Raw genomic sequence first — 25536 nt, forward strand, 5'->3', positions numbered from 1 at the left:
TGATAACGAATAGGATCGCATTAAACGCTCCTCAGTCGATTCATAATTCATTGTTCGAACGGAGGGAGGAAAGCTATATATATATATATATATATACATATAAGTTCTATCGACACGGTATGTACACTCGATCGTTAGACGAATCCATAATTCACGGTGCGGACATTGTCATTTATAGGATTGCCTCGTAATACCGAGCGTATCGATGACGACGACGACGACGACTCGGCCGAGATCTCCCCGCGATCTCCTTTTGCTATCTACGTGCGGTACACGTGGATCTACGTGTACGTATCCTCGCGTGTGTCGAGGAACTCGTTTTTTCCCCCCTTGGAACGATTTTATGTGTGCGGTACGTGCATTTCAGTACCGACTTTGTATCATCGTAATGCAGAAATCGATATACGGGGTGGACGGTTTCTTTCCTACTCGTGTGCTTCGGAAAGATGAATATCTTGCCGCGAATCGTGAAATGAAAGTACATATTCATAGGAATCAATAGGATTATTATTTGGTTAAAGGTAATTCTATTTTATTCTTGATTTCAAATAAATTCCATTCAACGAAGGAAACATAGGAAACAATTATTAACTACATTAATAATAATTTAATATTTTTAATATTATTAAATTATAAACATATATAGAAATTAAAATAATATATATAAAAATTTAATATTATTATTAATTAAATTATAAACATCGGTTAGAAAAGTAATAATAATTCAAATTCTAGAGAATGCATCAAATAAATCTGACGATGATGCGTAACCTCGTTTTTTCCGAATATATATATATACTAAATCTTTTTCGTTAAAATCAACCTAAAAAATAATCTATCAATTTATCCCACAAATTCAAATACATTATCGCTTGCATTATTTAATAACTCATTCAATATCTTAAATAAAAAAAAATAATCTTAAATAAATCCTTTTAATACCCGAAAAAATAGTCGAAGAGGAAGAACAATTTATTTCACGATAATATAACTCCATACGTTAAATACATACGTTAAAACCTGTTTATTAACGAATTATCCCATTCGATTAAATTATTCATACGTTCGATGATAATTTTTAGAAAAAAAAAAAAAAAAAAAAAGGAAAGAATCTCGGAAAGAATCCCATGATAAAACCGAAGTATAAGGGAGCACCCTGTATAGCGTTCGCTGGACCCACGGAGCGAGCGGGCAACTTCGGAACGTCTGACCCTTGACCCAGGAGGTTCTCTCCGTCCTGCTCTCGTTGGATCGCGTTCCTCTTCCGCCCCCCTTTCCCCTCCCCGCGACTCCTCTACCGCGGTACATACCCCGCTTTATACTTGCGCTTTAAGGCGCCCTGGCCTCTTTTAAATAGTCGGCCACGTCGGGGCCCCGCGTCGCCGATTTCCAAGAGGAGAAAGAGAGAGGACTTGCGAGGCGGAAGCCTCGTGGGCCATCGAGAGGCGTGTGACGATCTCGTTTTTTGGGGAAATATTGCGAGGGGAAGAGAGGGTTGGATAAAAAGGAAGAGTCTGGTATTTTAAATTGGAATTTTTCTTTTGAAAGGGGATGAAGAGAGATTTTGGATTCGTGAGATGTTTGAACTTTGGTTTTTTTTTTTTTTTTTAGGTAAAAATGTGGATATCGTTGAGAAAGATGACGATTTGGAAAGAATTTATGGGACGTACGTTGGGGGGAATTTTTGGAAAATTTCGAAGATAATCAAATATCGTGCTCGTAATCTAATTCTGATTTGTGTCTCTAATTTGTGTCTCTAATTTGATTGGTGTCTCGAGAGATGCAAGTTTTATTCTTCTATTAATTATCCTGTGATTTTACCGACTCGAAACAGGCTTTTCCACGCGAAGCAAAGTGGAGAACACAATTTTTCCCACACGGGGTCGCGGCGGTGTTTGAGACGGGGTGGACGTCCTAGACGCGGAACTTAACAAGAGGTCAATGCTCACGAACACATCAGCCTCGCGTCAACTACGGCAATATTTTACCTTAGAGTCCAAAACCTGAGTCTAAAAACAAACTAGTCCATTAAAAAAGAAAATACTCAATGACAGTGATAATAATAAAACAAAGTATAAAAAGGAAAGTATAACTTATTATCCTCGAAATTAGGAATATCTTCAAACGCGAAAAAGATTTTGAATAATACGCGAGACAAAAGAATAAAATAAAAATGAGTATAGGAAAAAGATAAGGCAAGTGTTACAAATTACATACAATTTTTTTAATTTGAATTTTAATTTCAATTTAACAAAATAAAAATTGTATTCTAGCAATATATATTATGATTAATCGAGCTCAAAAATTTGTAAAGAAAAAAATTAGGAGGATAAACAATATATGTATATATCGTTTCCTGCATTTATTTCAGAATAAAGAAAATTCAGTTTTCCTTGAATTATAACAGAATAAAATCAACCAGGCGATAAATATTAACTCCAATCACATTGGATACAGGAAAAAGGAAGAAATCGGATGGGAAATGATCGCATCTTGAGTGGAATAAGCATGAGATAATAGTTCCTGATGGACCTGAAACGAGATGGAGGGTCTTATCTCGGTAGTAAACAGGAAAGGAAGTTCTGTAGCCCTTATACCCAAGAAAGAAACACACCCGGATACACCCAGCTCTAGAAAATAAACGAGTTTCATTCATCTGTTTCAAATATACCTTATATATTTAATAAGAGTGGTATTCGATAATGTGTCGAAAAATTTCTTTCAAATTCTATTCTTTTAATTTTTAATCGTGAGTGATTGATAAATGGATAAGTATCGATAGATTTTTAATTCTCATTTTCCCAAATTTCTTTTTATTTCTTTCCATTCTTGGATTTCGAAATAAGAAGTATCTCTTGTATCTCTTCTCTTTAATTAACTTTCGTAAAACGTATTTCTCTAGAAAAAGATGGCTCGATTGCTCTACGATATTCAACGCCCATCCTAAACAAAGAAGGTTATCGACGATCATTTAACAAAAGAATTATATTTAACAAAAGTACGTTTAACGTGGAAAGAGATAATATTTCGCTCTGATCCTCGTTCACGTGTGTTTTTCTAAGATGCATGACATACGTTCGACTGAAAATTATCAGGAATTAAATGCCATTAAATTTACGATTGCTGGCCGACAATTACCATAGAAAGCGGAGAGGAAGACGCGCGCGCCGGTTACCCTTTGGTAGCGGTAATAACAGGGGAGGTCTGAAATTGTGGTTTCACCCGATACCCCTTTTTTCTCGATAGGTGGATCGTGTCAGGATTTATTGGCCGCGTTGATCACAAACACGCTTATCAATGGGACGTGGTTGGTCCCATTCGTGGATAAGCAGTTTTCTTAACGCGTTACATATATTTTTCTATGTTATGTATTTTTCATTATGAGACAAATGGAGTTTTGGGAAAAGTTTGTCACCTTACATTTAACGGTTAAGGATAAATAATTTTCTTTGGTATTTTAACTTCCTCGCCAAACATATACGCGTTTGTATTTTTATTGACTTATATTTTACGTAGAAAAATATATTTTTCTAACTCATAATTCAGGCTCGAAGGTGGATCGTTGTTTGTCAAGTTAACGAGTTTAGAAGTGGGTAGAAAATTTTTCCAGAATTTTTGGACAATTTCCTTGAGTATTTTTTTTTTTTATATTCTTTGAGATTCGTTTAATCCAATAGTTTGAGAATCAGGTAAATAAAGATTTCTCGAGTATTTAATTATCAAATTGTTATATCCTATTGAGATTATACGAATTTCTTTAAAACGATTTTAATCGATCTTTTAGATATCCTCTAAACGATTTTTTAAATAAATAATTTAAAAATACGTGTTTCCTTGAATATTAAATTTTTTTAATCTTTAAATCGGTCAATTTCGAAGTCACACACAAGAATCTAAAAGAAAAGAAACAAATCCTACAAATTATCCTACGAATAAAAAATACCAAATTAGACGTAATTCTTAAATCTTCAGATCCCTTACAGTTGGATCTATCGATAAGTCTACTTACAACATTCAGCCTCTTCGATCATCCAACCCCGATGATTCGTCTAGCTGTTATCCATACAGCCTATAAAAAAAAAAAAAAAAAAAAATGCCTCATAATGCAGGCGAGATATTCGTGTATTTCGTGTCTCTGAATTATGGAAATGAACCACGCACAAGATTGGCGCCGTGCACTTCCATAATCACGGTCAAGTTTCCTTTACCAAACGGATAAACGATCCCTCAAGGATCACACAGGTTAGGGATACCGGGGATAATATCGTGTTTATAGACGATTTTGAGAACTGTTTGCCGATAAATATTCGTTTGAAACTGAATATGCCTGTGGTGAGATTCTTTTAAATTGAAATACGTATTTTTTGAAAACAGTAAAACGTTAATGCCTCCTATCGTCAAAAACATATAATATTATAAAATTATAATTATTAAATTATATATTAAAAATAATATTATATAATATTATAAATATGTAATATTTAGAACGATTGTTGACGGTTTATTAAGCAATAATAATTGTACGAATGAAACAATTTTTAAATCTCTTTCTTTATTCTTTTTTTTTTAATGTTAAATTTTAAAGTAAAACGTTAATGCCTCCTATCGTCAAAAACATATAATATTATAAAATTATAATTATTAAATTATATATTAAAAATAATATTATATAATATTATAAATATGTAATATTTAGAACGATTGTTGACGATTTATTAAGCAATAATAATTGTACAATGAATGAAACAATTTTTAAATCTTTTTCTTTATTCTTTTTTTTTTAATAAAATTTAGATAAAGAAGCTTATAAATCGATGAGAAAAAATGAAATGTAGGAAGAGAAAATCGTTTATAGTCATTTTTAATGATCATAAATGAATTTCAATATATGTTGTTACTTATATCAATCTGATAAATATGAAATTCTTTGAACAATTCATTTCAACTATTTAGAATTACTTTATCCAATTGTTATTCTTTTGAAATCAGTATAGTTTTAACGTTGATATTAACATTCATTCAAATTCAGAACGCATTTTTTCCACGGAAAAAAAAAAAAAAAAAGAAGAAGAAGAATCGATGAATTTCATATTAACATTCGTTCGCCAATAATCCCCATCTATAATTCATCGAACTATGCAATTACCTTGGTTTCGTCTTGCGACTTACTGCAGGGAGAATCATTGCGAAATTGAGCGGCGGCGGCGGAACAAAATGACCGCCTATATCACCGAATTGTCCGACATGGTGCCGACGTGTTCAGCCCTGGCCAGGAAACCGGACAAATTGACCATACTCAGGATGGCGGTCGCCCATATGAGAAACCTCAGAGGTGAGTACCTTCCTCATATTTAGTAGTCTTTTCTTCTCTTCCATTCGAAGGAAGAGAAGAATCCTTGTTAATTTCTTTTTTTTTTTTTTTTTCTACCAAATTTGTTCTTCAACAAATTTAAATTTCCCTCCTTAAAATGTTTCAATTATATAATTATCACGGAGTTATCGTTCTAAATCAATTGTTTCTACTAGATTCTACTTGAATTTTATTCGATTAATTAACGATTATTATTGAAGATTTCCTTCCTTAAGGTGTTACAATTATATAATTATCACGGAGTTATCGTTCTAAATCAATTGTTTCTACTAGATTCTACTTGAATTTTATTCGATTAATTAACGATTATTATTGAAGATTTCCTTCCTTAAAGTGTTACAATTATCATCACGAAGTTATCGTTCTAAATCAATTGTTTCTACTAGATTCTACTAGAATTTTTATTAATTAACGATTATTATTGAAGATTGAATAATAAAGAAAAGAGTAATTAATTAGGATAATATATTACAGAGGAATATAAATTTCCATTTTTCGAGAGATAATTTAGTAGATTATCGTTCGATATTTTATAAATTAATTATTATGGAACAATTTCAATGGACACCCCCGATATTCTCCAGCTCCGTATCGATAGCCACGAGGGAATCGAATAAACTGTATTCGAGCGTAATTCAATCGGTCAAAGCGAGTCAAAGCGTAAAGATCGCGTTGCCAAAGTTATTTTGCTGCTCGTGACGGATAACTCAAACAACGACGATGCTTAATCGTCACGTCCCGCATTGAACTAACTTTGTGCCTTATCGGACGGCCGGCGACTCGTTGAAAATGTATATTTCCATGTCAAAAACAATTCTGCACATGTAATTCTTTCGAAAACAATGGGTTGCGCCTTAACCTTTCGATATTAAACAAAAAATCTCGGGAATTATGTTTCCATCCATTAATTATTGATAAAATGTTGTCGATGGTTAATTTAAAAAAAAAAAAAAAAAAAGAAAAGAAAAAATTTCTCCTTCAAAAAGATAAAAATTTGGTCAAAGATTCGTAATAATACATTGTTATATTCATTATAGTTACAGTTAATCAAATATTCTGATAAATAACTGTTATAAGGCTAAATTGATTAAATATTTATTTTGTATCGAAAGATGTACAAATATAACTAGTTATACAAATATTGAAATTGAATTTCAAATTTCAATTTTTATTCCTCTGTGAAAGCTGCTCGAAGAATTTTTTTTGTTATTTATAAAAAAATCTATCTACGATTGTATCCATAAATAATGTTGCAATAATTTAATCCTATCTTATATAAAAATGACACGATTTCACGTCAGCAACTGCATCGTATTAAACTAATCCAGCCAACTACTAACGTAACCTTGTAATTTAAACTCTGAATCATTATTTAGAAATCCGGTCGTTAGCTTACGAACATTAAACTCATTTTCCCTCGAAAATGCAGATAAAAATTGAATAAAAATCGCAACAACTCTTATAACTCACCTCTCCCCCCTTTAAATAACTCTCCAATAAACAGATTCCAGGCTATCGATCGAACCCTTCACTCGAAAATAACAAAAATCAACTCGCTATTTCATATCTAATCTGAAAAAGAACACTTAAGAACACTTAACCTAACCTAACCTAACCTAACCCACAACAACAACCTTTCTATATACGCTCTGTGAAAAGGTCGAACAACAGTAGTATACTCCTCCTATCATCTCTCCTATCATCCTATCATCCCGATCGACAACGTTCTTTCCACTGTAAAGGGGATGTCCTCCCGGGGAGGCATACACTCTCTCCTGCCTCTTGGAGGATCCATCCGGTCAGGATGGAGGAGCAGTAACACCGGAACGGTCGTAATTCACCGAAGGTTTCGTCGGGTCATATCGAATGCAGAAAGCGCGATATATGCTTCCGGTGCAAGAATGGGTGGAGTTGCCCCGTCGGCTGTCCCTTTAGCCCCGGCTCCCTTCCTCGTGCTGCGTGCACACACGCGGTCATACGACCTCTCCTTACCCCCCTTCGCCACCCTTCGCTCTCCTCCTCTCCTCTCTTCTCTTCCTTCCTCCTTAGGTGTGCCTACCTTTACGCCTCTCTTTCATCGTTCCACCGCGATCTTGGATATGTGTATATATATATATATATGTATATGTGTATATGTGTATATATATATATATATATATATATATCGGTGTGCGTGCCGTGATTCCAGCTAAGTATTGGTGGTGCGTCGCATTGTTTATAGCCACTTCTCCTCTTTCCCGACAACAGGGCCGCTGAATACAAATTGCTCGAACCGGAGAGCTTCTCTCCTGTTCTTGCTCGTCTCGGCCTCTCCTCTCCTCCTCCTCCTCCTCCTCCTCCGCTGTCTTTACCTGGAGAGGAGAGAGGAGAGAGGCGATCGCCTCCGGGATACGTCGCGCGCGTACACCCACCCTTCGGCCGCGCGGTGCACCCGTGAGACGTGGGACAGACGCTTTTCCGTCGAGTTTTCCCTGCTCCTCTTATATTTTTCTTCTCTTCTCTTTTCGTTTTTCAATAGTAGTTGTTTCAATAGAAATTTTAGAATTTTTTGAGGGTTTTTTTCTTTTAAGTTAATGCGCAGCAAATTGATAATTAGTAGTCATTTTTTCTCTTTTCTTTTTTTCAAAGTTGCTTCAGAAATTTTCGAATTTTTTAAGGTTTTTTTTTTTAAGTTAATACGCAGCAAATTGATAATTAGTAGTTGTAGGCACTTTTTCTTGCTCTTCTTATATTTTTTCTCTTTTCTTTTTTCAAAGTTGCTTCAGAAATTTTCGAATTTTTTAAGGTTTTTTTTTTAAGTTAATACGCAGCAAATTGATAATTAATAGTTGTAGAGACCTTTCCTTGCTCTTCTTATATTTCTTTTCTTTTCTTTTTTAAAGTAGTTACTTTAATAAAAATTTTTGAATTTTTTAAAGGTTTTTTTTTAAGTTAATACGCAGCAAATTGATAATTAGTAGTTGTAGACACTTTTCCTTGCTCTTCTTATATTTCTTTTCTTTTCTTTTTTCAAAGTTGCTTCAGAAATTTTCGAATTTTTTAAGGTTTTTTTTTTAAGTTAATACGCAGCAAATTGATAATTAGTAGTTGTAGACACTTTTTCTTATTCTTCTTATATTTCTTCTCTTTTTTCTTTTTCGAAGTAAATAAAAATTTTCGAATTTTTTAAGTAAATGCGCAGCAAATTGATAATTAATAGATACTTTTCCCTGCTCTTCTTATATTTCTTTTCTTTTCTTTTTTAAAGTAGTTACTTCAATAAAAATTTTTGAATTTTTTAAAGGGTTTTTTTTTAAGTACGCAGAAAATTGATAATTAGTAGGCTTTTTCTTATCCTTCTTATATTTCTTTTCTTTTTTCTTTTTCGAAGTAAATAAAAATTTTCGAATTTTTTAAGTAAATGCGCAGCAAATTGATAATTAATAGACACTTTTCCTTGCTTTTCTTATATTTCTTTTCTTCTCTTTTCTTTTCTTTTTTTAAAGTAGTTGCTTCAGAAATTTTCGAATTTTTTAAGGTTTTTTTTTAAATTACGCAGCAAATTGATAATTAGTAGTTGTAGACACTTTTCCTTGCTCTTCTTATATTTCTTTTCTTTTCTTTTTTAAAGTAGTTACTTCAATAAAAATTTTTGAATTTTTTAAAGAGTTTTTTTTTAAGTACGCAAAAAATTGATAATTAGTAGTTGTAGGCACTTTTTCTTATTCTTCTTATATTTCTTCTCTTTTTTCTTTTTCGAAGTAAATAAAAATTTTCGAATTTTTTAAGTAAACGCGCAGCAAATTGATAATTAATTTTCTTTTTCAAAATAGTTACTTCAATAAAAATTTTCGAATTTTTTAAGTAAATGTACAGCAAATTGATAATTAATAGACACTTTTCCCTGCTCTTCTTATATTTCTTTTCTTCTCTTTTCTTTTCTTTTTCAAAGTAGTTACTTCAATAAAAATTTTCGAATTTTTTAAATGTGCAGCAAATTGATAATTACAAGTAATGGTAGCTTTGATGGCCGATTGATTAAATAAAATCTTTCTAATTGTAGTCTTGTTGAAACTAAGAGTTTATGAGATTTTGATCGACATAGGTTTGATGTGTTTGCGAATATATAAGATGGTACAAACAGTGGTTAAAATTGCGTTTCTTTTTTTGTAAGAATTGACTCGTACATCGAGGTAAATTTCAAGATCATGTCTTTTTACAGAGATAAAGGTGATTTTTGCTTTTGTAATATTACGTCATGTCATGAAAAATGTTTAATTTATAACGACATAAAACTATAATATAACTATTACGACCTAAAGCTATTTTCATAACTGATTACCAATATTATCGATGTAATATTACGTCTGTATAAGAGACGTTAACCGATTGTTGTCGATGAAATACGCCTTTTTTATAAACTACGATTGATTTACGTTCACATAAAATTACGTTTCTTGATAAAATGTACCCGCTTACGCCTCTCTCGTAATCTATAATCGATTCACGTTAATGTAAAATATTATAACCCCTTCGTAAAGTAAAATTATATCTTTTCACAAGATAACAGAAAATTTAAAGATGTAAATTACTGTCTACGAAGATATTAGTCTCGAAGGGAAGAAATTTTATAAGAAGCAGAAGAGAGTAATGACGGGGTTTATTGATTCTTCTTAGAGTTTTATTTTTAATGAATGATTGGTTAATGAAAATTGTTTCCTTGAATCGATAGATCGTATCAGTTTCCGGTGTCTCTACTGTACAAGAATTAAATTCCAATGAAACTTTATGATAACTAGAATTACAATTTACGCTCTGGTAAATTTTTTTTTTTAATTTTCCTTTTAAATTAATTCATTCGTTTAATTAATCACAATCAATTTGGATATGTCAGTCTGTAAATTTATAAATGACCAATCATAATTTCTCTATTTCATTATTCCTTTAAATATCACATCATAAACATTTCATAATGTGTTTAATTGTAAGAAATACGAAATCACGAAATATGCATTAATTACATGCCTTTTATACTTTATTGTTTTATGCATTATACTTTATTGTTTTACAATTAAAATTTATAGCAATAAAAATTTCACCTAATACATCAAACATTATATATATAACTTCAGACCGTCTTAAACTAAACTTATTCGTTCAAATATATCAATCAATATAAACATTTTTTTCTTCCATCAAATTGTCCTATCTTTTAATTAAATTCTACTCAATTAAACACCAAATTTTATTACAGAACAAAAACAAGAAAATAATAGAAAAGCGAGGAAATCGTCCCCAACCCGCCATTAAGTTTAAAGTTTTCCTAAATTTTTCATCGTGTTTCTTCAACGATAAAAATAAAAAAAAATAAATCAACAAGTCACTGCTCCCCTCAAATTCCCACCACCGTGAACTCTCTTCCTCGACGTAACGAGAAAAACACCAAGGAAGAGAAGCCCGTCTTTCTCATCCTCCCCAATCCAAAAGTAAAATCAACCCTTTAGACGAGAAACAAGAAACGGAAGAAAACATTTATCGCAATAAAACTCGACGCCACGCGGGGATCGTGTATCGTTAGATGGGTCAAGGGGAGCATCTTCTTTCGATGGAAGGAAATCGAGTAGAATCACGCCGGCATTAATGTCCATCGAAAGACCGTTCCACTACGTGGAAGGTAATGGTAACGAAGGTCACCCGGGGTCTTCCATAGATCTTGTTTGGAAGTCGTTAAAGTACCTCTTCCCGGAATTTCTCCGTATATCGGGGTAAAGATCGCATCGCCCCCTCCCTCCCTCTCTTTTCTCTCCTTCTCCCTTCTCTCTCTCTCTCTCTCTCTTTCTCTCTCTTGCCTTTTGCCTTTTGCTCGCAGGATCCTGTCCGCTTTGCAATTCCGATCTTGCACCTCGATAGTTACCTACGCTGCTGAGCTGCCCCGTCCTCATTTTTGGTACCGTACCTCCTTCCTTCTCCCTTCCTACTCCCCTCTTTCCTCCTTTGAGTTCGTTCGTTCGTTTGTTGGTTGGTTGATTTGTCGAAAGATTTATTTGTGTGTGTGTGTGTGTGGGTGGGTGGGTGGATGGGTGGGTGGATGTTTTTGTTTCTGTTTGTTTCTCTTCCGGATCTGAAAGTTTTGCGGATCGAAGATGATCTATCGTCCGATTTGCGAATTGATGAAGAATTTATCGTTCTGTCAAGTTTTTGGATGGGAATTCGAAGGATATTCGAAGGAAAATATAATATAAGTTCGTGTACCGAATATTTTCAACGGATTTTCGATGATTATTCGAATTAATGTGATAATCGGTGAGTATTTTGTTTTGAACAAATGTTGAAATGAACGTGAATTGGTTTGATGGTTTGAAACTACGGTGATTGATTATTTTTTTTAATTATCTATTTGATCTGATTTTTAATTGAGCGTGTTAAAAATCGATATCGATTTTTAAAATTCTTGTAACCAGTCGTTTAATAAAATCTTAGGATTCTACTCTTCTGAATAGATATTATTATTCTCAGCATGAGATTTCATTAAACTGGGCACACTTGAAAAAAGAAGATGTCCAGTCTACACGTGAAGAAGTAGTAACACGTATCCCTGAACAAGCATTCGTTTCGCTTGAAAAGTGTTCCTCGTTACATGTGCATTCGATGTCGGACAATCGGGTAGATCACTCGATCGATACGGACGTCAAACGTAGAAAAGTTCAATCTCTGTGAAACAGAAGAAATGGAAAGCACGAAATTAATAGTCATTTTTTTTTTTTTTTTTTTTTATTAAAAAGATCAATTTAAAATTAAAGTTGCATCGATATTGAAAACCGTAAGAATTAATTTTAAATCGAAACAAATTAAATAACCAAATCTCCCAATTATAAAAATTAAATAAATATATAAAAATTAATATATAAAAATTAAATAAATATATAAAAATTAATATATAAAAATTAAATAAATATAAAGAAAAATATGAAATTCTCTTTTCAATTGGCATAAATTAAAACAAAACTGTTCTATTTTAGGAACCGGAAACACAAGCTCAGATGGCGCGTACAAACCCTCCTTCCTCACCGATCAAGAGTTGAAACACCTGATTCTCGAAGCAGCGGATGGCTTTCTGTTCGTAGTCAGCTGCAATAGCGGAACGATCATCTACGTATCCGATTCTGTGGCGCCAGTTTTGAACTACACACAAAATGATTGGTACGGCACCAGCCTCTATTCACAGGTTCATCCGGACGACACAGAGAAAGTGAAGGAACAATTGAGCGGTGCCGAGCCGGAAAATGGAGGCAGAGTGCTGGATCTGAAGACGGGGACAGTAAAAAAGGAAGGACAGTGTAAGTATATTTTTTTTGTTTTTTAAAAATTTGCCTTCTTTTTCCAAAAAATTGTTCTAGAAGAATTCCATCGTATTATTAAGATCGAACCAGCCTCATTTTAAATTGCATCAAATTTCTTAATATCGCGCATTCATCAAATTCTAATAACTAAATTACTATAATAATAATAACACTTAAATTACCAGCTAATTATATTGAATTATATCGATGCTCTACAATCATGGAGAATACCAATACCAATAAATCACAAATATTTCAATTAATCATCAAATTTCCAAAATTACGTTAAACTAACATAACCTAACTTCACAGCATCGATGAGACTATGCATGGGATCGAGGAGAGGCTTCATTTGTCGCATGAAGGTGGGCAACATGCAGACGACAGGCGACATGGCGGCCGCTCATGGCCTCCATCACGTAAAACAGAGGAATTCGCTCGGTCCACCGGCCCGCGATGGCCAAAATTACGCGGTGGTTCATTGTACAGGGTACATCAAAAGCTGGCCCCCAAACGGTAAGTTCGATACGGGTCGCGGCATCGATCTACCTTGTTCCGAATGATGAGGATGATGATGTACATAACGTCGTCAACGTATAACGGGTCCCGGTCTGTTGATGGCCGCGCGCGAGACGTAGCGCCAACTTTCTATTTTAAAGCCGAGGGAGACGTCGGCGTGCACCAAGAATATGAACGAACCAGGCGGCTTCGTAGAATACACGAGGATAACGACGTTTGTACTATAAATTAAGGGGGCCGGCACTCGGTGGCGAGCACGGATAGTATGATCGGTTTATAAAGAATGAATGGAAACGTCTTGACCTAACAGCCGACAAGAATGGCTGGAATACCGATAAACTATGTCGAGACAGGGAATTCGTATACCTTATCCGCGGACCCCGATGCATAATAACGATGCGAACGATTTTCGCACGTTTCCGTCTTCGACTCTAACTCTTTTGAATTTTATTCTCTCGTCGAGTTTTTGCGGTAATATTCTATTTGTAAAAGTAATCTTCGAGAAAGATTTTTTACTTGGAAGAAATAATTTAAAATAATCGTTAAAATTGATTGTAAATTTTATACACGTGTTTAATAGAAATGTTTACCAGAAATTTTTATTTTGATTGTACATAATCATATAGAATCACGAGAAGAGTTATTTTTAAAGTTAAATAGATTTATTACATTATTATTCCATCGCCATCGAGCGCTTCGAAATACTATTTTAAGGAAAATTTTTCAGAGAATTTATATTTAAAGAATTAAGATAATTTCAAGATGGATAGAAATTGTCTATAAAATTATCTGATGTAAAATTTGAAAAAATATTGCTAATTAATATTGAAGTAGAATAATTATCAATGTTCCGATTCCATCCATCTTAAATACCATATATATAGCAGCATGTAAATCATAATCATTTATCGATTATGAGGAACCATGGACTGATTTATCGTTTTACGCTGTAGGTGATTTTGTTCCCCCATGTGTACCAGGTATGGGACTAGCTGATAGAGAGGCTGCCGGTGTTCCAGTTGGACCTGATGGTGTAGTTACAGACGAGAATGTTAGCAGTCACTGCTGTCTGGTTGCCATTGGGCGACTACAGGTCACTAGCACGCCAAATAGTAGCGATTTAGCGGGTTCAAATAGCAATAACGGTAAGTATGAAGTGTCCTCATTATCAAACAAGAATATTTTAAATCAAGATTAATTAATTCTCATTCTCTGATGTTTCAGAATTTATTTCACGTCATTCAGCAGAAGGTAAATTTACCTTTGTAGACCAAAGAGTCGGAGGAATTTTAGGGTACACACCTTCCGAGCTCTTAGGTCATCCGTGCTACGAATTCTTTCATCCTGAGGATTTAACGCATATGCGAGAAAGTTTCGAACAAGGTAAAAATTTCTCAAAAGAATGAAAATTAATTGTACGCATGTTCCTTATTGTTAATAGGTATCTATTGTTACAGTATTAAAGCTGAAAGGACAAGTGGTGTCTGTAATGTATAGATTTCGAGCCAAAAATCGTGACTGGGTATGGTTAAGGACGTCTGCATTTGCATTTTTAAATCCGTACAATGATGACGTTGAATATATCGTCTGCACAAATACACATGCCAAGTATGAATCCGTTATACCGGATATTAAATAGTTTATTTCTTTTATTTTGTATTATGCAGATGTATTCTTCAATTTTAACACGACCACTTCATCCTTATTTTTCTTACTTATTTTCTTTATTAAATTTTATAAAAATTAAAATTTTTCTATATCATGTATGATTTGAAGAATTGTGATCGTGTTAAATAAAAAGCGAAAATAATAAATCAAATCATTTGTATCATTTTGATTTCAAGGTCATTCCATCCTGGTAGTGATGGTCAGACAGAAAATGAAGCTGTACCTGCTTATGGACAACCTGGTTTGGATTATTCCCTTCAAAGACATCCTGCTAGGGATCCTCTTTATTCTGGGCATCATATGATGCAACATCCAGCAACTGTTGCTACAGCTGGTAAATTATTTAATACATTAAACTAATAATATACAAAATATTATACAATGTAATAATAATGTGGTAAATTTTATATTTTTTGTCATTACTGTTATTATTATTAAGTTTACAATTATATTACATTAATATAATCATAAATTCATTAGGTCCCCAGCAGCCTAGGCCGTCCAGTACACAAAATGTTTATCAGGGATATGAAACAACACAATCGCCTATAGCTTACGGCTCACCTGGTCAGCAAAGTGCATCTTCATCAGTTTTAAGTAGAATTCAAAAACCAGCTAATACATCGCCAACTCCAGTACAACAAGCATGGGCTATTGGAAGACAGGTAAATATATAATAATAATCTAAATTATGTTTAAAAAATATTATGGAAAATGACTTTATAATATTATTTATTATATTAGCAACCTGTAACAGAAGGATATCAGTACAATCAATTAAGTCCTTCGAGGTCACCAAATGGACCAACTTATACTCAATTAAGTAGCGGTGCTAGAACACCGGCTACGCAATATCATGCAGTCACAACAGTACCTAATAACCCTGGTAATTTTAATTTAAATAAAAAATTATTTATCTAAATATTCGTTTTATTTAATCTTAACAATAAGAATAAAAAAATAAATAATTTTTTAGGCATGTGGGGATGGCAAAGCCAGCAACATCAAACGCCTCAACAAGACGGTGGACAATCAAATCCTCAAGTGACTGGACAAGCACAACAACCTCATCCTTCTCAAGGTGGACCTGGCACGCAACCTCAAGAATTATCAGATATGTTACAGATGCTACAAGATCAAGGTGGAGCATCTGGTTTCGAGGAATTAAATATGTTTAATACTAATTTCGAGTAGCGACAACAAAATAATATGGAAGATAAACATCTACCTTAAAAGAGCTTTAAGGTTCGAATTTCATTGATAAAAGGATTGTTTCGTAAATCACTCTTACTTCAGCATTTAATGGTGATATGAGAATTCGCCAATCAGAGCATCTCACACATAAACTTTAATTGAATTGACTAATTTACCATAGATTCATCTGACTTTTATAATTAATTTATGAGTGCTTCCGTTTTGCGAGAAGTTTCTATTTTATTGGTTTACAGTACGATTTTAATAACCGTATCAAAGTTTGCGCAATTAAATTATTCAAAATTCGTGAATATCATTTTGCGAAAGTGCCATTAAATGTTCTATTTAAAAAGTAGAATATATAAAGTGGAAACTTATAATACGCACAGATGGATCATTTGATGAAATTTAGAAAGCTTTTAACGAAATATGAGGTTTTTAGCATTTGATATGACAAATAACAGAATAAAATCATTTTCAACAGGAAATTAATTAATTTATATTTTTAAATTTTTCTCTTTTTTTTTCTTGTAATTAAAATATAGATTAGTATTGAACGAATGATTGTAAAATTCTTTTTTTTATCATTTTTTTCTATTGATTTAATTTTAAAATAGAAAAAACAATTTAAAAAAAGACAGTGTAAATTAAGAAACGACTTTTTAACTCTTCTCACTGTTAAAAAAAAAAAATGCAATTATAGTAACGTAAGTTATATTTAAATTGTATATGAAGTTTCAAGAACGATAGAACGAAGATAATAGAGAGTTTCATATGAAGTTTCATTGAATTGTTGTTAAATGAATGTAAGTATATGTATAAAATTTTGGATAAAAAAGAAAAGGCAAAAAATGCGTGTAAGATTTGTAATTGTTTAAGAAAAAGTGATTTTTCATTAAGATTTCAAATGAAAATGTATCGGATTATATGTATTTTGTATGATTATTATTACTTTACATTTTTATAGAATTTTAACGCCTCATCTGTGCTTATTAATAAGTAATAGAGAGTAATTTCTCTCCTTTTTTACGTAGCGATTTTATTTCAGAGAGGAAACTAGCATATTTCGATAAACATTTAGAAAAATACATTCAAATGATAAGAAAAAAACAAAAATAAAACAAAGTATTTTTAAAAATTTCTTAATCAAACTTAAACATAAATCATGGTAATTTTAATACCAGCTTATGATTAGATTTTTAAGATTAGCTTAGTTATTTTATTTTAGATCTTTGTAATTATAAATAGTGCAATCGTCAAAATCGACGCTGAACGAAAAACATTGTTTGAATTCACCAACAACAATAATGTACAAAAAGTTATATGTAATCCACTTTGCTTCTCTGTGCAAACAAAAAAGGCAAACACCATTTTTAGATATTTCTAAAGAAAATATAGATAATGTTACACATACAAAAGCATAATTGCATTTATAAGTAACCGCGTGTGATTTAGTGCATTGTAGATGTACATGTTTAGCAAATTCTTATTAAGTAGAACGAAAGAACAGTTGCAGCATATCATGATGAATTGGGAACATTTGTCACTAATATATATAAAAATTTACATTACACATATAATTCTTTTTAATCATCCTTTGTCGAAAGTAGCTACGATTACTGACAATAATTAACATATTGAAGTCGACGAAGGCATCAATATGTATAACACAATTAATTGATTAAACTTCAAAACATACTTGTGAAGCATTCTATAATCCTTTCTCCTTTTTAATATTAAGATTATTCTTTTCTCATTTTTATTAAAAATATGTTATAAAAAGTATCTTTGTTTTAAAGAAAAAATCTGTATAAAATGAACTTATTTACTTATTACATTTTATGTAATGAAAAAAAGAATAGGTTGCAAGAAATTAAATATCAATTATACAATATCTTTAATTTGTATTTAAATATTTGTACAAAAATTATAATTTTAATTTTTTTGCAGATAGAATATTCTTTTGTTTTTTCTTAGTATCTGTATTAATTTTTGCTTTAATGTGACTTTTCACTTCATCTTGTAGTTGAGTGAAAAAGGCTGTCGAAGTTTTCGGAGCTTTGAAACTTGACTCGTCCATTCTTATAATATTTCGATTTTTACTTAATTTTTTTGCCAATTCTGTCGTCTTTTCTTTCTTATATTTCTTAGCAATACCCGGTTTGATTGCATTCAATTTCTCCTTTTTCTCTATAGCTTGTTGCCGCGCACGTTGTCTCATCTTTTTACGTCTTCGTTCACGTTTCATATCCGTTTTAGTTCTTTCTGCTTTACCAATCAAATCGCCTCGCGGTTTCGCTGAAAAAATAAAAAATATAATTAAATTTTATATAAATATGTATATTTAAATTTATTATTCGATTCTTTTTATTAAACATACCTTTAATTTCTTCTGGAGCTAATAAGGCAGCATCACTCATTCCGATTGGGGCTACTTCTTCCATATTAATTGCAGGCATATTATTAATAATTTTAATCTCTGGTTGAACCTAAAAAAAAAAATGCAATATTAATTATTAATAAAAATATAAAAAATTGCCATATAAAAGAATTTTTCTTTTAATAATAGTTATACCTGTTTTGGTGTATAATGGAAATTAGACAAAGCATCTAACTTGGAAAACACGGAATGCATCATTTCGCGAATTTCCGTATGCAATTTTGGTTCTTCTTCTTCCTTTTCAGTATTATCTGGATTTAAAGCTTCCTTCTGTTTGAGATACTCATTTTCATAAACTTGAGATAAACTTTCTTTACTTTTTTCTTGATTCAAAATCAACTTTTTCTTGTATTCTAAAGGAGTTTCAACTGGTTTGAATTTTTTTTGAACATCATCCCAAGCTTTGTCCTTTATCCTTTGCTTAATTATATCTTCTAATTTAAGTGTTGTTTGTTCAGTAATCACAGGTGGAGGTCTAGTTGTAATATCAAATTCCACGAATTCTTCTAGTAAAGAATTCTGTGGTCTATTTGATGCACTAACTTCACCCTTCAATTGCCAAGGTTTCTCTGCAAGAGCTTCTTCTTCTAATTTTCCAATTTTATTTTTTAATCTCTCTTGTCGCATTTCTAAAGAAGATTTAATTTCTACATCAACATTTTTATTGATATTTTTATTTTCTAAACTATCCGTTTCATCAGAATCATTTGTAAGATTAAATGTAACTTTCTTTTTGGAAGATCTTTTTTCTTCCATTTCATTATCAATATCTATTTCATCATTTGAATCACTATCTAGTGATTCCAGTAATTCATTATCATCTATTAATTCATTTTCCTCTAATTCTTCATCATTTGTTTCTTTATGTTGCATAGAATTATTAGGATTCTCATCTTCACTTTCTGGACTATCAAAAAAGTCTGCATATTTCAATAATTTTGCTTCTTCGGTTTTATCATCATTATCAGAAAGATCATTGAATAAATCTACAGATTCATCATCAGATTTTTCCTCATTTTTTTCATTTTGTTTCTCTTTCTTTTCCTCTTTTGTTAAATATTCGTCCAGTTCTTCTAATTTAAAGAACTTGTCATCTACTATTGATGATTTTTTTTTTCTTTTTCTTATATCCTTCTTTTGTTTTTTTAAATTACTTTTAAATTCCTCATCATCCTCAGATGTTTCTTCTTCTACTATTTTTTCTTCTTTTTCTGATAAATCTTCTTCACTATTATATACAGATTTAGATTTTATTATACTAATTGTCAATTTTTTATTTTCAGCTAAAGATTTAGAAACACCTCCAATTAAATAATCAAGTTCACCTTCATTCTGCAATTCAATTTGCTGCCAGATTTGTTCTTCATCAAAACCTTCTGTAACAAGTTCTGGTAAAGCATTTGTGTTTCTTTGTGTTTCTAATTTTGTAAAATCATATAAACGCTTTAGAGAATTTTTAAAATCAACAGCAACTTCATTTTGTATGCTATAGATAAAATTATTATTGTTATTATTTTATAATAATATAGGTTAGAATAAAAAAATATTGAAAATATATTTACCTTAAAAATTGTTCTGGTTTTTTAGTATTATGATCAATTGTATTTATAACACTATTAAGTATTTCTACATCTGCCATATTATATATTTACATTTATTTTTGAATTGAACAAAAAAATATTTAATTGATAGGTTATGTTCTCCTTTGCGAAGAAGTTAGCATTAATTGTGGTTATGTTATAATATATATATATATTTATGGTGTATCAATAATTATTAATGAATACCATTGATTGATATTTAATTATCTTTCATTGAATATATTATTAATAATCGTTAATTTCTTAATATAAAATGAAATATAGATTTAACATTCAAAATAAATATTAGCACAAATTAAATCAATTTTGGATTTTGCGTGATAAAATATATATTTATTAATAATTTTAAATTAAAAATATTAGAAAATATATTTATGAAAATAAAAAATTCTTGTTAAGATTTATAAAAATAATAATAAATTATTTAAATTATTTATTCTTAAAAATATTATTTGAATTCCATTAAAATTTAATCATGAATATAGAATTATAAAATTATAGATTTATATAAAATATTATTTATAATTATTATATTTTTGAAATTTTTTATAACAATAATATAATAAAATACACAAAAATTTAAATTAAAATAATAAAAAATTTTAATTCAAATTTTCAAATCAGCCAATAAAAACTAAATCTAATTTTATTCTCTGTTCATAGATGGCATGATTTGGTCGACAATCTTTGTTAAGTGCTGCCGATCCAACCGGAATAGCGAGGTGGGGTGAGTCCCAGAAGGAACTTCAGAACAGCTTGTGGAAGGGCGGCGGGAACTAAGACGAAGAACCGCTTGGAGTTCGAAGCCGCAAACGCATTGTTGCAGACCTCGGTACGGTTCACATTACCGCCAGTACAAAATTGAAGCGTGCGTTTTTTTCGTATCGTGTGCATGTGTGTTTATTATATTTCATATCAAGTCTAAAGACAAAAACTAAATGCTTTTTTAGTGAATTCAGTGTGTTTAGAAAGTGTGTTTGACATAGTGTTCCTACGGATTCGTCAGGTGTTTTTGCGTTTTGGATAAGTTTCGTATACACGTCGAAAAGGTTTGTATTTAAAAAATTATCATCTTTTTACGAAACAATTGATCGTACTGTGTGTCTTATTGAACGATCTATTCCGACATATCCGTTTGATTTATATTTGTAAGACATATCTTAGAAAGAATAATTTCATATAATGAATGAAAGAAAAGAAGAAAATTTTATAGTTACATGTTAACCAAATTAAGGTTTCGGATTTGTTTATCATCCTTGAACTGTTTAGTCGACACACACAGTTTACGCGCGCAAAGGTCGATGGGTCACGTGGGACATTTCATATAAATGATTCAATGATCCGTTTCGTCAAAAAAAAATCATCGTATACAAAAATTCTTGTTTATTTAAAGTTTTTTTTTTATCATATCTTTATGGAATGAACTTATTGAATTAATCTATTGCATTATAAAGATTATCCTTCATTTTTTAGAGATTAGCAAAGACGAGTATCGCAATAATTTAAAAATTTTTTTTTTTGAATATTCTTTTTACATTACTTTTTTAATATATTTATTAATTCTTGTTTATTAATTTAAATATTGTAGAGAATCATTATTTTATTTCGTTTTCTTCATATTATTTCATTAAATAACTGATTAAAAATATTAGAAATAAAATGTATAGACTGTTTAAGACAGAACAAAGGATTCGATATCTAAAAATCATGCAAAAATGTTTCATCATTCCATTCGTATTGAACTTCATCTTTCAAGAATTTTTCCTTGTAATTCCATATTAATGATTGTGATATACACTATTTATATCATAATTAGTATTTTCAAAAGTTTTTTTTTTATATAATTTAATTTAATTTCTTTATTTTATTTTTTTCTTATTTTATTGATATAGATATAATAATATCAAATAATTAAGAACTATTGCTTTGAAATATCTTTTTTTATTTAATTTCAATCAGTAATTTTACAATTAAAATTAATTGCGATATTTTCATATATTTCCTTCTGTTTCATGAATTTAAAAGTTGAATTTAATCGATTTTATTTTATAATGAAAAACTCGATATTGATTTCTTCCCGAAGATGTCTCTATTACCAATACCTCTATTCTTTGAAAAGCATTATCACGTGTGCGTTTGTGTACAGTCATTCCGTTACGAGGTCAGAATTCCTCGCGGAGGAGAACTGGTCGTTTGTAAAGGTCGCTCGACGGACAGCTGGAAAACCACGCGCGCGCGCGCGGACTTGTATTCATAGAAGGGAGTGCAGACCGGTGGAGATTTTCTTTTTCCCCCCATGTCGTCGGAACAAGTTCTCTGTGTTCAAGCGAAACGATCATAACGGGGCGCTGGTGTCGTTGCACGTGAAATTGGAGCGGACTTCGATCCTTTCCCGAACGGTACCCGGCATTTGATCAGCATTAGCCCCTACGTTCCACGAGGAAATAATATTACGCGCGCGCGCCATCGTACTGCCTCGAGTTTCTAATGAGCCCCTCCAAGCTTCAACACTCGACCATCGGTCCGTTCCTCTAGTCGACGAATACCGTAATTCTCAATGGATGTCGTTTTTTCTTTCTTTCTCACTTCTTCCCTATCATTGCCTCTCTTTCTGAGAGTCGTTTTTCCTGCCTCCTCTCCCTTTATCCCCACCATTAGTTCTTTTTGCGTTCTCTCTACTAGTGGTCCCTTTCCATGAGCGTCTCGCGGCGAAAGTCGTATGCGTGAAGTTAGCGATGGGATTGACCTTTTGTAGGTAAATTTGTTTGGAATGCAATATGGAAAATAGTATTTAGATAGTTAGATATAATTTTAATTTAAAATTAATATGATGAATTTGTTTTTAATATAATTGAAAATAGAAATATGAAAATATAAAAAATATAAATATATGTTAGGTTATGTAATCAAATGAATTATAAAAGGAATCATATTATTTAATAGAAGAAGATATTAATAAAAATAGTTTGTAATATTTAGAAGTATTATTTTTGAAAAAAATTGATTTAATTTATTACACAATATAGATTGATAGATGACAAATTTTCAAACAGAATTGTGAAATTTATAAACTATCGATCGAAAAAATTATTAGGTATAAAAAAATATTACTTTCGAAACATTGTATTTGCGTGATGTGATTAAAATAGATTTAAAAATACTTGATTTGAACATTCATTATGCAAATGCAAGCACAGATTAAATATCGTCCAGTTTGTACACTTATTCCTTTGAAAAGAAAGACTCAGTCATTTCAAGGTTATACTTCCTGAATGACCGAATTTTATAAAACATAATTATTAAATATTTAACATAAAAAAAACGGAATGGAAAATGAAATGTCTTAAGAACAACGATACATGATCATATGAATCATTATGTGACTTTACATAGGAATTATTTACAAGCAATGTGTATAATACATTGTTATGTATATTCTATGTATATTCTATGTATAATTCTTTCCAAATCAAACAGTAATTTTTACATTTCAATAATTTCATATATATTACATAATGTATTTTATGTAATACATAATGTATTATATAATTAATTTAAACCAATTTTAATTATTAAATCCATATGAAACACAAGTATATCATTCCCATCGCTATACAATATTAGAGTATTACCAACGAAACATACATTTCTCATATGTGCGCGCGGGCGCACATATTTTCTGGGGGAGTTGCTGGACCGCTCTAAAAGTCCCCTTTCCTCTCTATTTTTTTCGTTCATCGCGTGTAGCAGACGCGAAGAAGAGGAGAAGAGAGAAAGAAAAAGACAAAGAAAAAGATCCTTGGCAAGTCCTGGAACCCAAGACGAGCGAATAACCCAAGACTTCGGTTACATACTTCAAGGCTTAAGGCGTTATTCCTACGTTCCGTCAATCATGCATTTACAAATAAGTACTAGAAAAAAATTTTTGCATGCTATATTATTGTTTCAAATATCGTCATTATTATCAATCTATTTCAAATTGCACGATGGTAGGAGAAATACTATGCAACTAGAGAAAACTAGGAATTTAGAATATACGAATAATGAAATATAGAATAGTTGTGGCTTATTTTTTTCAAGCTAATAATATAAATTGTATTTTAATTTTTTTTTGAAACTTTTTATAGATAAAATTATATTTTTATATTTCTTTAAATTTTTAAAGTTTTAAAATAAGCTTTCTCTCTATAAAAAAATAGAATAGAATATAATTTGACATGTACTAGTTCATTCAGATTTAGTGATTTCGAAATTTATATCATCTTTCACAAATTGTTTTTATTTTTCGTATAGTTGTTTAGTTCAATTTTTTTATTCAAATAACATAAAAACGAGAGATAAATTTTAGTCATATATTTTGAACGACATCTTTCATTGGCGTAATTAGTTGTAAGTTCTCCATACGTGACCCGTCGGAACGCGTTAACAGAATACGATATAAAGGAACAAAGTTTTATCTGGTGGATATACGGGGCGGTTGGACTCTTCTAGACTCTAGTAGATGGTCACGGCGCGAATGGTGAATGTAAAACTACCAGAACGCATGCAGGAATGTAGATTTTTCTTGTCAACTTTCTATACACCTCTGACGTCACTACAGGAATCATTATTCAATACAATAGAAAATGTTTCAAAAGTTAAATGACAAATTTTCATTAATTATTAAATTTAGACAAAATTAAAAAATATATATAGGATATTTGTTTTATTTAAATATTTGAAATATTCTTTGAAAAAAAGAATATTATGAAAAAAATATTCTTATAAAATTTATTTAAAATAGATATATTATAAATATAGTTCTATTAAAATGTAATAATAAAATAATATTTCGAAATATATTATTATGTGATAATGTAAAAAAATCTTAATATAAATCTTAATATAAAAGTAAAAGAAATGATAAAATGATACAAAAAAATAAACAAATAAATAGGTGTCTAAATCGTTTAAGATTCCGTATAATTAATGCAGGAATGACGATAAGATAAAGGAATAAATAGTTTTCAATTGGTTAACTGTAGCATTGCTATCTGTAACCTAGTAGCGTGAAATTATTATTCAATGCTTATTCTTGGTCGTATATTCGAGATAACCTCAACAATGCAAAGAGAATAATGAAAATTATTAAATAGTCATGGATTTTTCCAACTTTCTTATTGCATTTATATATTTTTGCATTCTATTTTTTATTTTTTGAAGAACATTTCTTTCATAATTTAATTAAATTATTATTATTTATTAAATAAGAACGTAAAAATCATTTTGATCAATAACGTCATTCGAATTTCATTAGCCAATATGGCGCAACAGTTCATTATCATTCAATGTATTTTTTTCCATAATCAAATAGAAAAATTATACCAATTGGATTTCATTTCACTTTTCACCGTTCATTTTATTTGATGGTCATTTCTTCTCTAA

At 30.9% G+C, this 25536-nt stretch overlaps 3 protein-coding genes across 7 annotated transcripts in view; 2 read left to right on the top strand and 1 right to left on the bottom strand.

Annotated features, from left to right (window-relative positions):
- Positions 1-17639, top strand: part of LOC122717474 (aryl hydrocarbon receptor nuclear translocator homolog) — a 47405-nt gene extending 29766 nt beyond the window's left edge. For 2 of the 5 annotated variants that reach the window (XM_043941569.1, XM_043941566.1), the window contains exons 4-13: positions 5172-5332; positions 12370-12687; positions 13003-13206; positions 14163-14354; positions 14434-14592; positions 14667-14817; positions 15054-15211; positions 15358-15542; positions 15622-15763; positions 15854-17639. In XM_043941569.1, the coding sequence (XP_043797504.1) occupies positions 5172-5332; positions 12370-12687; positions 13003-13206; positions 14163-14354; positions 14434-14592; positions 14667-14817; positions 15054-15211; positions 15358-15542; positions 15622-15763; positions 15854-16071 (1888 nt within the window). In that variant the 3' untranslated portion in view covers positions 16072-17639. The remainder of the gene's footprint in view (positions 1-5171; positions 5333-12369; positions 12688-13002; positions 13207-14162; positions 14355-14433; positions 14593-14666; positions 14818-15053; positions 15212-15357; positions 15543-15621; positions 15764-15853) is intronic. The other 3 variants (XM_043941570.1, XM_043941567.1, XM_043941568.1) reach the window with 2 other exon arrangements.
- A 322-nt stretch (positions 17640-17961) lies between these two features.
- LOC122717503 (U3 small nucleolar ribonucleoprotein protein MPP10) lies at positions 17962-20245 on the bottom strand. The gene is made up of 4 exons (XM_043941640.1): positions 20074-20245; positions 18647-19997; positions 18452-18560; positions 17962-18369 (listed from the first exon to the last, which is right to left on the bottom strand). The coding sequence occupies exons 1-4, from the start codon at positions 20148-20150 to the stop codon at positions 17999-18001; spliced, it is 1908 nt and encodes a 635-aa protein (XP_043797575.1). The 5' UTR covers positions 20151-20245; the 3' UTR covers positions 17962-17998.
- A 644-nt stretch (positions 20246-20889) lies between these two features.
- LOC122717520 (spectrin beta chain, non-erythrocytic 5) overlaps positions 20890-25536 on the top strand; it is a 44818-nt gene continuing 40171 nt past the window's right edge. Inside the window, exon 1 of the mRNA XM_043941680.1 lies at positions 20890-21161. The gene's annotated coding sequence lies outside the window, so the exon portion shown is untranslated. The remainder of the gene's footprint in view (positions 21162-25536) is intronic.

Source organism: Apis laboriosa, unplaced genomic scaffold (genome assembly GCF_014066325.1).
Source record: "Apis laboriosa isolate Shangri-la unplaced genomic scaffold, ASM1406632v1 scaffold5213_cov150, whole genome shotgun sequence".
NCBI lineage: Eukaryota > Metazoa > Arthropoda > Insecta > Hymenoptera > Apidae > Apis > Apis laboriosa.

What these genes read in the sequence shown, in the direction of transcription:
- LOC122717503 (XM_043941640.1), bottom strand. Translation starts at nt 20,150, where the DNA reads ATGGCAGATGTAGAAATACTTAATAGTGTTATAAATACAATTGATCAT. An exon ending in AAACCAGAACAATTTTTAAG is followed by an intron (nt 19,998 to 20,073) that starts GTAAATATATTT and finishes TTTTATCTATAG; the next exon opens with CATACAAAATGAAGTTGCTG. An exon ending in TCCATTATACACCAAAACAG is followed by an intron (nt 18,561 to 18,646) that starts GTATAACTATTA and finishes TTTTTTTTTTAG; the next exon opens with GTTCAACCAGAGATTAAAAT.